Consider the following 14,428-nt stretch of genomic DNA (forward strand, 5'->3'; position numbering starts at 1 on the left):
GTAATGTTCTCCAATGGCATTTCCAGTTCCCCTAGGTTTACAGGTAGGAATAAAAAAATCATCACATTTCTATACAGTGATATGAGGTAAAAGGAATTATGAAAGATAAGGCATTTTATCTGTTATATTTAGATTAACAGATTGCACTGCATCTTTAATTACACTGACTGGTACAATTCTGTCATACAAGACTGATTTCTGTTGTTATTAAAGAGATACAGTAGTGTTAATCAGAAAAGCTCAGGAGAAGAAATATTTGATAAACTTCATTGTTGCATGATATGTACTTCAACATCTTAGAATACCACATAGTTTTTCTAATGCCAAAACATTAGGTATTCAGTATTCTGAGTAATAAACCAAGGTAAGAGGCCAATAAAAGAGCCTGAGCCAAAGATTGCTGAAGCCAAAGGTTGTTTTTCCCTATTCTATTACATCTAATCCATGACTCAGTTAATGATGGATGTTATAATTTAAAACATGAAAATACATGCCATAATGTTAGCCGTTAAACATTTTTATGCACACAATAAGAAAAAACAAAACTCTATATCTTGGATTTCAGCGGATGACCATTACCGATTGACCAACACGAGACTTAAAGCCACAGAGAAGACTGAGAGCAGCAGCCCTCCATAAATGGCAACTGCTCCTTCCTTTTCAACACAGTGTTCATACCTGTCAAAGTCTACCTCTCTGGCTGCACACACGTGGTCAACACGGCAATCACCATTACACTCTGTCAGGTCATAGCTGACAGAGTTGAAGTCATAATACTTCTGTAGGTAGCAGTGGCTATTAGCGATGCGCTCCAGGACCTGGTGCATGGAGGCAGGGGAGGCGTCTGGTACCCTGAAACTCTCTGAGAGGCGGTACTCCTTCTCCCAGCGTCCACGGATCGCATTAGCGCGAGTCAGGTTCAGATAATAGGTCACCACATCCTGGTTTAAAAATAAATCCAAGGACAACAGAAGTTTTAAATAGCTGTTGTGAAGGTTGCTGCTTGTTTTAAAATCTAACCATGCCATATGTTGCAGCTCAGGAAGGTTGCTAAATGTGTTCAAATCGAAATTAAACTTACTTTGACCAGAAGTGTTTGGGGGTCATACTCAAAAACACGAATGCCAGGGTTGTTTGCTCCATCTATGACTCCAGGAAGTGTTGTCTTCCATGGTGTGACCCCCGGCGTAAGGAACATTGCACTGATAGGAGAGCCTAAAAAACAAGGGAATCCCCACTGATTTTCCTACATTAACACTGGATTCGTGTAATATCTTGATATGAAAAAATGTATATAATTAACACCAATAAATTACCAATGACTCAAAACTAAGGGAGGATTTGATAGTAATAGTATCATCTCACCTTCTGAGTTGTAGAACATGCGGAAACTGTCTGTATGATGATGCCCAAAGAACTGTCCATGTATGACAGAATGATGCTTCTGAATTAACTCCAAGTACCGTTCGTTGAACTTCGAAGTGAACCATGGTTTACTCCTCTTCTTTTCAAAGAAACCTGGAGGAACATGGCCAATGATGTACACCTGATAGAGAAATCAATGTAGAGTTAAAAAATGTGTATTTTTACATTTTTAAGTTATTTGTCTTTATGTAAAGCAGTGGTTCTGACGACACAGTAAGTACTCATACGGTACAAGAGATGTAAACTGTAGTATTATTCCTTTTGATTATAATAACTAACATTAAAAAGAGGAAATATGTACTCATCATGCACTGAATGTTTTCAATGTCAAGTGTGAAGACGCCCATGCTGCTAAAAACAGTTAGACAAGATTGTTTACCTTTTCTTTGTTGGTGGCCGCCTCCGTAAGAACCTTGTCCGCCCAACTAAACTGGCCTGCTGGGTCATCCAAGTCCAGATTCAGCTTGTTCTGGTCATAGTATAAGTTCGTGTTTAGGATCACTGCCCTGTAACCTGTTCGATTCAGCAGTTTTTCTGTGTAATATCCACCTGTACAGAGGAACGTTGCAGAAAATACACAAGACCATTGTATATTTATTTTTGAATACTTACTGAATACTTGAATATTGCACAATTTGCACGATGTGTCTTATGTTGATGTATTAATTCTTATGATTGAGCATTCCTGTGAGCATCACCAGAAGCTTTATTAACCTTGTTTAAATGTTTTCTGGGATTCTGGATCCAACCAGGGCTGCCACATTTCTGTTATTTTGTTATAAATGTTGCTTGGACCTACAGGAAGCTGGCTCTTAGGGTGGTAGTCATGGTTGCCCAGGGCAGAGTACACTTTAGTGTCTAAAGAAGGCAATAATGGAAAGTTTTCATCACTGATATGTATCAACCAACATGAAAAGACAAAGTAGAATTTGATCTCCAATAAAAACTTACTAGGGAAGACCTGTTTTATAACGTTAGTGAGGTTGCTGATTATGTGGAGCACTGCCTCTTCCCCCAGTTCCTCATCAGATACATGTGGTGTGTCATCTCTGAGAAGAGAAAAACTAGTGTAATGATTCAATGCTGTAAGAGGAAGTGATGGAGAGGAAGTGTTGATATCTCAGGCCGCAGTCCCAGAAGGTCCACTGAGATTATTTTTACAAATTCCACATCTCTTAAAATATAGCTGGATGATCGGAAGATGAGTCAGTGATATTAATCAAGAGCACTAACCAGCTGCTACTGTACATACCCAGTCCATACGATGAAGTCTGGGTTTGGTAGAATTTCCTTCATGGCGTACACAGAGGAGTTGATAAGATGCCATGGAGAGTCACAGGCATAGTCTCCAAATGTCCCTGCGTTGGCTGCAGGTCGTGAACCACTTGAAGCGCACACTTGTTCAGGGTTATCAGCCAGTTTGTATGTAGGATCCAAGTGCAGATCCGTGATGTGCCAGAAGTTTCCTGGAAACAAAAGGAGTATTTCAAGAAACAGTTTAATCTTTCATATTGATAAAGAATGGTGATTGTTGTTTTCCGGCTGCCTACCTGACAACGCAAGAAGTTCTCTGAAAAACATAAAAGATAGGAGCAGCTTTACTGCGGACATGTTTCACTCTTACAGGAAAACAAATGTCCAACAAAAGCCAAGTCCAGGTTTCAGAGGTCAGTCTGTGGAGGCTACAGCATTCTGCAAGGCTGAGGCTATATTTAGTTCCCTAGACTGATAATATTTTAAATATTAAACGAACCTTTACAGCCTTCCTCAGATAACCTATACTGACAACACCTAACCTATAACAGCTCTGACTGAAATGAGTAGTAGCACAAACTGTGAAACATGTGAAACATTTTACCTTTGCCTTATTTTACAAATACTAACTATATCGCCGTTTTGTTTACTGAATAATAGATTTAATCTATATGTTAAATGCATCTGTTTACTCACATGTGTTATTTACTAGTCAAAACTGACTCCGCCCACTCTATATGCTTAGAGTTATTAATACCTATTAGGTGTCTTTTCAGGCACGACGTTTTCTAAGGTTGGGCGACGCTTCCCTAAAGCTATTAAGCCAACTACAGGTTGAAGATGGTCGTGTAGCTAAAAGTTGTCTTTTGAAATGATAGTGATAAATATGGTAATAATACACTCCAATGAGTAACGTCTAGTGAGCCTGTCAACCCAAATTCAGGGCTAACTGTTTCCAAATAACTTCCGTTAGCTTGTAGGTTTCGCGGGACTTCTGTAATGCGCATGCGCTGTACATTAAGTTTAGCGCGGGACTACAGAGGGAGGAAGTGTGCTGGCCTGTGTGTTGCTGTTTTTACCTGCTTCTCAGTCACAATAACAGTGCACATTTGTTTTTATTCACTTAAATACAAAGTGTCAACATGTGGAATCAGGGTGAGTTTAATGTCACTGGGCAGTGTTGTGCTCATAAAGCGGTCAGGTCGGCTGGTTGGCGTTGTGTAGCTGTGACTAACGTTAGCTTGGATACTAACCTGCTTCTTTGTTGTGTCTTGAATTTGATTTAGCAAACTCATGTACGTCTTAAACGGGAAACTGGACAAATGACTGCCTCTTTATTTAATCAGCCACTGTGTTTTGCTTCCTACAGGTGGGTACAGTGAGTCCAGTATGGTCGGAGGCTACACTCAGTCTCCAGGAGGTTTTGCGTCACCTGCCTTATCCCAGGGTGGAGAGAAGAAAGGGGTCTGTACTGAAACTCGGCTCTACAACCTCTTTATAATAACCAGGCAGAAGGAAAGCTAAATATAGCTGTTAGGAGAAGCAATCCAAACATCCACCTCTTCTCTGAAGCTGCTACAGAGTGTCTGATAGAGTTACAATTATTTTCCTTTAAGAATAAAAGCAAAAGAACTCCACACTTTCAGTATCAAAGCCGCTGACAGAGGTCTTGAATATTTTTATTTTCATTCTACAGACAGCAACAGTAGTTATACTTTAGAAACCTTAAAGAAAAAATATTAAAGAAACTGTCTAAAGAAATATTTCCTACACACACAGTGTTGTATGTATGTCAGACTGTTGCCAGACAAGCACCACATGTGACATGTATTGCATAGCTTAGCAAAAAATATTTCTAAAAATGTGTGTAGATGTACAAGCAGGTCAGTTTATTAGATTTTTTTTTTTTAAATGCATTTTAAAAACAGTAGTAAGCATGGGTTTTGGGGCATGGGTATATATATATATATATATACACACACACACACACAACTGGGAATTGAATGTGATATGTCAATACATTGATGTATTAAAGAGGTATTGCAAAAATCTCCTTCAACTATCATCTCAGAATAACAATTTAAATGTTAGGACTTATATTAAGATATTTTATTAATATTAAAACCCTTAAATTTAACTTGAACCTTGCATGTTTGTGTGTCTGTATGTATTTTTCCAGAGAACCCGGGCCACACAGATAATCCCCTGCTCAGTGTCTCAGCTCATGTCTGCTTCCCAGGCAGATGAGGCCTTCAAAGTTGGAGATGTGGAAGTTGCCCAGGTAAAACAAAGCAAACTGCATGAAAGCTGAATGTGAAAGTATCTTATGTGCCTAATGAAACAAATTATTATATCATATGTCTCTTCTCTATTGTTAAGCTTTTAGTTTAATAGAAAAACAACCACAAATGTAAAACTTTTCCATTTAATTTGCTGTTGGGTAAAACTAGTTATTGATTAATGTGTTTTAGAAAATGACCATTATATTTTTGATGGGGAGAAATCAAGTCCACAACCTATGTAGTTAAACTAAGTTGGAAAAAAGCATTTTAGTTTAATGTCACATACTCAGTCAAGTGATATAACATGAATATCACATTGTTACACTCCCGTAATAAGCAGGTAGCTATTTTACTGGTGTACTGTTTGATACCTGTTTATGTTCTGTGCTATAGGTGACTATTGTGGGTGTCATCAGGAGCACAGATAAATCCATGACCAACATCCAGTACAAGGTTGACGACATGACGGGTGCACCCATGGATGTAAAGCAATGGGTAGACACAGAGGTCAGTTGCAGTTATTTCAACCTTGTGCACACAATCTAATGTTTTAGTGTGTTCTTCTTAATTTTAGTCACTTTTGTACAAACAAGAAGGGTGTTTGTAAAAATAAATAAATAAATTATATATATATATATATATATATATATATATATATATATATATATATATAAAATACACACATACTGTATATAAATGCATGAAAAAAACATGGCCACAGTATCTAGAGCACCATGTTTAAAGTGGTTTCCTGTTCATTGTATGCTTTTAACCACTGAAAAGACTATTTATTTTTGGATGCAAGATCAGAAAACAATTGAATGACACTTAACCATACAGACATACCAGCATGGCTTAAAAATACCTGAGGCACTAATCCTGCACTTTGTGTCACAAGCCAGATGCATTTATGAAAAACTAAGTAGTGATGACATTCCATATTTAGAGGCTGTGGTAACATCATGCAATTTTGTGGTTTTGACTTGTCCAGGACCCCAGTGTAGACAGTACTGTCCTGCCTCCTGGCACATATGTCAAAGTGTCTGGCAATCTACGTTCATTTCAGGTAAGTTTAATTCAATTCAATTCAATTCAATTTTATTTGTATAGCACCAAAACACAACAGAATCATCTCAAGGCACTTTACAGTACACATTTTACTGTCCTAATATCTCCCCTTTAATAACCAGAAACATATAGCAGCTTGGCCTTATGTTCTCTTGCAAGTATATATGACTTGACGTATATTGATGTTAACTTATTTCACAAGCAGTTGTACTCAAAAGGTTTTATGTTTTGGGGTTTACACTTGTACATGCATATGTTTGTCTCTTGAAAAGCTATGAGAATGGTGTGATAAATGTTTCCCAGAGCTGTTCACACGCTTCTCTTCTTGGTCCCCTGTGTATTCAGCTTTTTCACATATGACTGAAGGCATGTGTGTTTGTCTTCCTGTATCAGAATCACAGATCTATTGTGGCGTTCAGCGTCAGGCCGCTGGAAGACATGAATGAAATCACCTCACATATGCTGGAGGTTGTCCAAGCACATATGGCGCTCAGTAAACCTCAGACAATGGTGAGCACTTTTAACCTAAGCATAAATCTCGGCAAATTTTATTGTTGGGTGTAACACAGAAAGTGGGGAAATTAGGCTAGCTATGAGTTCTTAAAACTACTACCTACTGTCATAGAATAGTTTTAGGTTGGTTGTGAGAGAGCACATGTTCATTCACTTTCTCTAGCAGAGGAATGTATGTATCTAGCTGTTTCTTAAAACTGGACGACATTTCATTAAAAACTGTTTTCAGTGGACTCGTTCCTTTATTTTAATGATATTCAAATGAAGAATTTTTAGGACATTACAAGCTCTACAGCATCAGACTGCTTGAAAAAGGGAGATCTCAACATTGCAGATTTCACTTTGGACAAAGTAGTCGAAGCTTGTTACTTCTGTTAACAGTATAGACGCGGTACATATGACTTGGTTTTAAAGATACAGATAAGATAGATAGATAGATTATCTATCTATCTATCTATCTATCTATCTATCTATGTTCACATTTTTGACTGTCCGTACTGGGGGAAATATATGTGGTGTTACCAAGAAATGTGTCAACATATTTTAGTTTTGTTTCTCTTTCAGTCAGCGGCCAGAGGAGAAATGAGCTTTAATGTCCCACCCATGTCGCGGCCAGGCGTGGGGAGCATGAGTGGGGGCTATGCTGGCGCTAGTGACATGGCTAACAATGGGTTAAGTGCAAACCAGAATCAGGTGAGTTTTAAATAACACATTTTTAGAGTATAATGCTTTTTAGAAATGTGGTCTCCCTTATATGTAAAACAGCACAGTGGACTTCTGGTTAGAGTAACTGCTCCTGATCAGCAACACAAGTAACACCTTATACCACATCTACCATCTAACAACATATGAAGCTCACTGCTTCTTACTTCCTGTCCCTCTAAACTATGACCTGTTAATTATGTGAAACGCACATAGATAAAACATTAATGTCTTAACTAAGAGATAAGAAAATGCTTATAGTTTGACGCTGTGTGAAGTGTTTTAATGTTGTTGTTTGTCTTTGAAGGTGCTGAGTTTGATAAGGAGCTGCCCAGACCCACAGGGCATCAGCATTCAGGACCTAAAACAGAGACTTAGTGGCATGAGTTTGGCTGTCATCAAGTAAGAAAATTCTGCAAAAAGTCTCCGTAAATATTAAAATAAAATGAACATCGTGTTCTAGTGAATTTAGAGCCGCTTACTGGATTACAGGTGTAGAGATGTCTTGTTGAGGCACAGTTTGCATGTGGTCTAGTTGAAAATTGTGGTCAGTTCTTTTTAAGCATTGACTGAAACTAATTTGAATTTATCTTTTCCGCATGATTTTTATTTATGTGGTATTTTTGTTATGGTGGAGAAAGGTCAGCACAGGCACTCTGACAAGGCTACAGGCTCTCACTCTGCAAGCTGCATGCTCTGTGTGATCTAATCACATAGCCAGCATTACATTTTCTCATGACTGTTTGCTTGTTCTTTATGGTAAACATTAACACTATGATGCGGTGTAAATGGTTTTGCTGATTAGTGTCAAACGTAAGTCAAACTGACAGGTCACTAATAATGTGTCTATGTGGCTGGTACACCAGCATATTTATAAAAACTAGCTTCGCAGTAAAGAGAACTGCAATATAAAGTGTCTGACTTCTTGTTTTTTTATCCATGCTGTAAAGATACTACTCATAGTTCTCTTGGCTTTTACAGACAAGCTGTGGAATTCCTGAGCAACGAAGGGCACATTTTTTCCACGATTGATGAAGACCACTACAAATCAACAGACAACGATGATTAGATACCTTTGACGTCCCAACAGCAGCACCAGTGGCGTTGCTTATTTCAGTTTAATCTAACATAAGTAATTAGCACAGGATTTATAACTGAAAGCTATAAGCTATTCACAAACTTTTTAACCTCTTCAGATTACTTTTCTGTTAAGGTACTATGGCTAGTGTCAGTTAAACAATATAGTAGTCGATGCCTGGTGAGACCTCAATTTGCCTATTCTGTACTCCTGAGGTTGCTTCTGCTATTTTGCAAAAACAAAGTAGTTGCTTTTGAAGAAGCTGTTGTTAGCTGTTAATACAATTTATCTGTGTTTTGTAAAGCATCTTAAACATTTGGAACTAAAGTACTACATTTTTCTTTGTCTCTGTGTTACTTTTTTGTCAAAATTAAATTGATTATATAAAATATATTAGACTTCTTTTGTTTAATAATGCACAAATACACTTTTTGAATGATTGATGATTTTTAACATAATATTAGCTCTTAATAATACAGTGTGTGCACTTCACTATTCCTCATTAAGTTAAAAACTCTTTAATCCACCTACAATGCTATGATATTAAAACCTAATCAGGTTTAAATACAGACATCTTTTCACACCTTTGGGAGTGGTGTTACAAATTTTGCATAGTGAATGCCTAAATATAGACAAACATCTGTCTGCAATGTCCCACTGGTAAACTAGATTTAGAAAGAATTAAACAAACTAGTGATTTCTAGCCACTTTTCTATAAAAAAAAAAAAAAAGTAAAGGTTACTAAATGTAACTTTTAGTACCTTATTATTAGTTAATAAGTGAAATGATGTTTTCCACATTAAAAGAGTTGGTACGCCAGGATATTTATTTACTTCTGCAGAGGGTTTTCCTGCAAAAGCCGCATTTATTTCTTTGAGAGAGTCTGAGCACACAGTATATTGTAGTACTGTCCACCGTAAAGTCCTTTCAATGACATAAAAACAAAATGGATTTGGATATGATGTGTAGTCTCAGATCATTAGTTTGATTGGGAAAGAAGCTTTCTGAACACGATGACCGTGAGACGCCACAGTGGTGCCTCGGAGCGAGGACTCATTATTTCTTTCTGTTCGAGTCTGCATGAGTTAGGAGCTTGACATACCCATGTTACACCACATATTTACTGTACAAAAAAATGTAAGCCATCGCTGCCACTCTGAACGTTTTTACAACATACATTTCTGTTATTAAGAAATTTTTAAACACATTTTTAAAACAGTTTGATGTGTTTTCTCTTTGCCTGGATTATAATCTATTATGTTGCTGAGGTTTTGCTCCACAATGAACCATATAATTACTTATTATTGCACAATAAATGCTATTACATAGTTAAACCAATGAGCTGACATCATAATAAGCTTTAACAAAAGCTACAACGATAGTATATCATATTTAAACAAATACTACAATAATAAATACTGTAAGAAAGATAGTATTTGCTCATATTTTGAATATGGCCTGTACATAACAAAGCACCGCTCATGGCCTTGAAGAGGATGAAGCGAGTTCAGCAAAGGACAACGATTTAAGAACAAAAAAAAGTGTGACCACATATGAAGTGTGGATGTTAAGTTTTGTGTTGCTGTGGTCTTGACATCAATTGATTGTGTGGGCGCTTGCTAAGCGTCCATAGCGCTAAATCATGACAAAGAATCTGCCAGCTATAAAACATAGGTAATCTGATCCATTTTTAAACTCCCACAGGATGCTTAACTATCTACACATACACTGTTCATGTACTGTTCTTTGGTTGTGTAAAGCTGCTTTGTGACAATGTCAATTGTAAAAAGCGCTCTACAAATAAAAATTGAATTGAATTGAATTGAATTAACTATCTCAGAGAATGTCGCAGATGTAGTATACAGTCACAAGTTTATAGTTAAATAATACAATATTAAACTGAAATCTGCAAATGGTAATTAACAATGTTACTTTCAGCTATTTAAATTGTATGAGTTTGAAAACAGCATTTAGGATTTAACAGACAGTTTGCTTGGCTTGACTGCAGTGTTGCAATATATCATATATACAATAGTATACTTTCATGTAAAATTACTCAAGAGCTTAACAGAAATTACAATAGCTCAATTTCCTTTAGTCGCTCTTATATTCACTTCCCATTGCCCAGACGTGTTGTGTCACTGTCACCGTAGAATGTATTTTTTTAGTAGAAAATGACGTTCTCTTGGGCTTTCTTCATCATAGTAACTAAGGTATCTTCCACTATTTCATAATCGTGATCACTTTCCGCATCTGATTCAACATCACCCAGCGGCACTAGAAAAGAAAGACACGGTTTAAAATTTGTAATACTGGGTATTTGCATATTGCATTTTTTTTAATGTTGTCATACAGTATACAGAGGGAGCTTCACCTTTTTTTGCAGATTCCTCTATTTTCACATAAGTGTTTGGCAGGGCCTTTCCTGTTGTCATTTCAGCTGCTATGTGTTTTCGGGGTACGACTGGTGGAGGCTGATCATCTAAGATAGCCTGAACAAAAGAGGAAGAGAGAAACACTGAGCTTTATTTCATGCATGACTTCTTAACCAGAGCAAAAAAGTGGAAGCTTCTTGAGTTTTCACAGTGTCATGGTAACCGGTTTCAGATTTCCTGGAAGTCACACTGACACGAAATTACTTACAATTTACAATTTACAAAAACTAATTTGACACATTTACCAAGAACACCTTAAAAATTACACCAGAACCACAATAGATTATAACGAGCTCTTGGAGAGGTAATATGTGTGTGAGAAGTCATACTTACAGGAGGAGGGGGAGCTGGGGGCCTTTTCCGGCTATTCAGAGTCAAGTCTGCAAACTCTGTAGTTGGGGCGCTGTTTTTCTGTACATTTTTAGATTTGCCTCCCTTGCTTGATTTCTTTTTTGATTTTTTTGGAGGCTTTGAAGTTGACAGGTTGCGCTTGGGTGGTCGAGGTGGAGGAGCAGCATCTGAAACCCCCTTTCTGCGAAATTCATAAAAAAACGTGTCTGTCACTTCAATGACCTTATCCACACGCAGCGTGGGGGGTTGATCACTGGGCCATGGCAGAGGATCTTTGGTGAAAGAGACAGACATAGAGAGCCACTGGGCTGGGATCTCGAAACAGTGGTCTGGCTTCTGTGGAAAGCTTGCCTGGATCATGGGCTCTAACATAGCCCCCTCTATTTTGAGACATGCAAATCCAGCTAAAGGATCAGTCTCGAGTTCTGTATCACGGCTCACCACTTTAACATCCAGCGGCAAACTAAACTCCTTCCCAAAGTCTTTGAGTTTGTACTTCTTGTTATCAGTGATTACCTCCACGAAGTGACCCTGCATGTACAGAGGTAGAAAAATGTCCTCTCTCTCATTGTCCAGCTTAACCTCTCCTTCCTCTTCTTCATCATCATCATCCCCGTCATCTGGATCTTGAAGACGCTGACACAAAAGAGCCTCCACAGACTCCTTCTGTTTCTTGCTGCTAACACAAGGCAATTCCATCATTTCGCAGCGAACAACCTCCAGCTGTTCCCCCACACTGAGAGCAGGCAGGCCCTCCTCCTCAACTTCCTCACAGGTCCTTGATACACTGACCTTCAATCCTGGTGCCTGGACTGAAGCAACGTACACCTCGTACACTGAATTAAACTCTCTTGGCCGTCTCTTAAAGCGTCCACTGTACTGTTGAGATACCAGGAAGAACTGCTGTGCCTTCCGGCTCTTCAAGCTGGATATTAAGACCATAGCTGACGTTCCTTTCTTGTGGAAAACCAAATGTTCATTATTGCTAATTTCTGGCAGCCAGCTGCACTTGAAGAGTGAGCGGACTTCTGGCTTTTCCAAAACCTCCACTAGTGCAGGGAAGGAGCCATCTGGCTGGGAAAGGACATCGGTGAGACTGAGCGGGGTCACAAAATTTACATCTTGACATAGCTCAGTGACATCCACCACATCTACCTCTAAGCTGGAAGGGAACTTTAACACATTCTTCCTCACTGTAGAAAAATGAGAACAGCTGTCAGAACGCTCAGTAAATTTAAATCATGCACGCAATGGGGTTAGCAATTATGGGAACAGGTTAAGACCTAAAAAAGTCAAAGTGCTTACTGTGTATAAAATGTTCCCTATATGAGAACGGACTGTACAGTATGTTGTATATGTTTTATTCCGTCAGTAATGTTTGTGCTAATTTTTAAATTCTGTTGATAGATTATTCTAAAAAAATTCATTATATTTCACAAGTCTGTTATTTCGGTAGATAATATCTTGCATATTCATGTCATACTATACCTAATGTAATAAATAAAAATAAATAATATAATAATAAATAAATATGCAAGTTTCAAGTACCTCAAAATCATATTTAAGTACAGTACTTAACATAACAAAAGGTTACATTCTATATTGTTTATCAATTACACACAAAGCGTATGAACAGATAAAAAAGTATGTGAAGATAAATAAAGCAAAAAAGTTATTCTCACAGCTCATGATGGCTTGAACCTGGTATATTGGACTGAAGACAAGGGGATGTTCATATTTGGTGGTGTTCACGAAGCGAAACCTTCGACTTCTCAGACAAGGTGAGGACATGATCTCCTTTAACGTGAAGCATTCCTCACTCTCACACTCATAAAACTCTCCATGGTAAGAGAGAGGAATATACACTTCAGCTGAGGCTTCCTGTTGCCCTTGAACATGGCAGCGGACCTGACTCTCCTCTCCCTCAAGGTTCTCAACAGAGAGTATTGTCAAAGCTCTCCCAGCCCCAAGTGTGAAATTGCCAAAAGTCATCTTGGAGTGACTGGTAAAGGTGAAGGGAAGGCAGGATTCCAGGCCTACAGGTCTTAAGCTCACCATCTCTTCCACCGTACTGTACGGCATCTCCTCTGGAACAACCTTGAACAAACCTAAGAAACAGACAAAAGTCAATGCGGAGCTGCAAAATGCCTTAAGCTACTCTCACAAGAAACGCTGTTTAAAACACAGACCAACCTGTGTGGCCAATAGGCAACTCAAACTTCTCATTGTTTCTGATGTCTTCACAGGAAACTGATAGTAGCTCAATGCCAATGACCTTTATTAAATCCCCGGTAGAAAAGCACACTTCACTCCCAGAAATTTCATATATAGACCCTGAAACAGAAAGTAAGGAGCAGGGTGAAACAGGAACAAAGATTTGTTCCGCATGGGGTAAAAATATAAAAAAAAACATATTTACTGCCACTCAATCTTACAAAACTCTACTATGTTTCTCGTTAAAATGAACAATACAAACGTTTCTACTCAAACAATCGCTCTCTGTCTCATTTGGCTTTTAGAAATCTTGAATTTGGATTAAAAAAGTTATCAATACACATGATGAGATGAATATTTACACAGATATAAATGAATGCTAAATATACAGACATACACAATGCAGAAATCTAACCTCCTCAAGTAATCTTTTATTGCTTGAGCTGTTTTTTGTTTTACACTCACAGTTTCAGTGCACATGGCATAAAACTTTAAAAGACCTACCTTGGAAATACACTCCAGAGCAAACCTGTAAAATTTTTGGTAGACAAGCATTGTCCAGGGAAGCAATTAGTTGTTGAAGTGGCAAAGCACTTGCGCCTGCCATCACGGTTGCCTCAGTCTGCTGCAATCAAAAATGAAGGCAGACTGCAAGTGACAAGCACAGCATAAAAGGGTGATGCTTTCTTAGTCAAAAAACCACAAAAGTGAATGAGGAAGTTAAAGGAGCTGTTTGCACAATGCTTGCATCGGGCCAATTGACATGACTCACACGTCGTAGGCTATTGCTATTGTGTGTTTTTTTAAGAAAATGCACAGGATTTTATTCTGAAGTGTTTAGGACTGCAGCATATAGTCTGATTTCTAGAGTAAATAAATCAAGACACTCTAAACTGTACTATAAAGGCATTTGTCAAAATGTACTTGTGTGTGTATGTGTGTGTGGGGAATTTTGCAATGTGCACAAATCAAATTATTGCCATGCAATAACAAACTACATTCTCAAATGGAAAAAACAGATTAATACAGGGTCTAAACAGGGGTCTAATACAACTAAGTGGCAAAACCCAACATGATGGGTGATACTTGACATCACACATTTCAAT

The 14,428-nt window shown here is 38.0% G+C and overlaps 3 protein-coding genes across 3 annotated transcripts; 1 reads left to right on the plus strand and 2 right to left on the minus strand.

Annotated features, from left to right (window-relative positions):
• Positions 1-79: 79 nt before the first annotated feature.
• Positions 80-3,376, minus strand: smpdl3b (sphingomyelin phosphodiesterase acid like 3B). The gene is made up of 8 exons (XM_026371253.1): positions 2,976-3,376; positions 2,678-2,891; positions 2,377-2,474; positions 2,140-2,283; positions 1,805-1,974; positions 1,366-1,546; positions 1,082-1,215; positions 80-941 (listed from the first exon to the last, which is right to left on the minus strand). The coding sequence occupies exons 1-8, from the start codon at positions 3,034-3,036 to the stop codon at positions 576-578; spliced, it is 1,368 nt and encodes a 455-aa protein (XP_026227038.1). The 5' UTR covers positions 3,037-3,376; the 3' UTR covers positions 80-575.
• A 319-nt stretch (positions 3,377-3,695) lies between these two features.
• On the plus strand, positions 3,696-8,713 carry rpa2 (replication protein A2). Its single transcript, XM_026369940.1, has 9 exons — positions 3,696-3,834; positions 4,049-4,143; positions 4,859-4,960; positions 5,355-5,468; positions 5,953-6,027; positions 6,423-6,539; positions 7,107-7,235; positions 7,552-7,646; positions 8,226-8,713. Exons 1-9 carry the CDS (start codon positions 3,822-3,824, stop codon positions 8,311-8,313), a joined length of 828 nt encoding a protein of 275 aa, XP_026225725.1. The 5' UTR covers positions 3,696-3,821; the 3' UTR covers positions 8,314-8,713.
• Positions 8,714-10,157: 1,444 nt separating this feature from the next.
• On the minus strand, positions 10,158-13,998 carry themis2 (thymocyte selection associated family member 2). The gene is made up of 6 exons (XM_026373089.1): positions 13,827-13,998; positions 13,302-13,442; positions 12,791-13,216; positions 11,091-12,301; positions 10,697-10,814; positions 10,158-10,599 (listed from the first exon to the last, which is right to left on the minus strand). Exons 1-6 carry the CDS (start codon positions 13,927-13,929, stop codon positions 10,487-10,489), a joined length of 2,112 nt encoding a protein of 703 aa, XP_026228874.1. The 5' UTR covers positions 13,930-13,998; the 3' UTR covers positions 10,158-10,486.
• Between the last annotated feature and the right edge of the window lie 430 nt (positions 13,999-14,428).

Source organism: Anabas testudineus, chromosome 16 (assembly GCF_900324465.2).
Source record: "Anabas testudineus chromosome 16, fAnaTes1.2, whole genome shotgun sequence".
Lineage (NCBI taxonomy): Eukaryota > Metazoa > Chordata > Actinopteri > Anabantiformes > Anabantidae > Anabas > Anabas testudineus.

What these genes read in the sequence shown, in the direction of transcription:
- smpdl3b (XM_026371253.1), bottom strand. Translation starts at nt 3,036, where the DNA reads ATGTCCGCAGTAAAGCTGCTCCTATCTTTTATGTTTTTCAGAGAACTT. An exon ending in AGAACTTCTTGCGTTGTCAG is followed by an intron (nt 2,892 to 2,975) that starts GTAGGCAGCCGG and finishes TTTTGTTTCCAG; the next exon opens with GAAACTTCTGGCACATCACG. An exon ending in CCAGAAAACATTTAAACAAG is followed by an intron (nt 1,975 to 2,139) that starts GTTAATAAAGCT and finishes TCCTCTGTACAG; the next exon opens with GTGGATATTACACAGAAAAA.
- themis2 (XM_026373089.1), bottom strand. Translation starts at nt 13,929, where the DNA reads ATGGCAGGCGCAAGTGCTTTGCCACTTCAACAACTAATTGCTTCCCTG. An exon ending in CTCTGGAGTGTATTTCCAAG is followed by an intron (nt 13,443 to 13,826) that starts GTAGGTCTTTTA and finishes TTTCTGTTTCAG; the next exon opens with GGTCTATATATGAAATTTCT. An exon ending in CCCCAGCTCCCCCTCCTCCT is followed by an intron (nt 10,815 to 11,090) that starts GTAAGTATGACT and finishes TCTTTTGTTCAG; the next exon opens with GCTATCTTAGATGATCAGCC.
- rpa2 (XM_026369940.1), top strand. An exon ending in GCAATCTACGTTCATTTCAG is followed by an intron (nt 6,028 to 6,422) that starts GTAAGTTTAATT and finishes TTCCTGTATCAG; the next exon opens with AATCACAGATCTATTGTGGC. An exon ending in TCAGTAAACCTCAGACAATG is followed by an intron (nt 6,540 to 7,106) that starts GTGAGCACTTTT and finishes TTTCTCTTTCAG; the next exon opens with TCAGCGGCCAGAGGAGAAAT.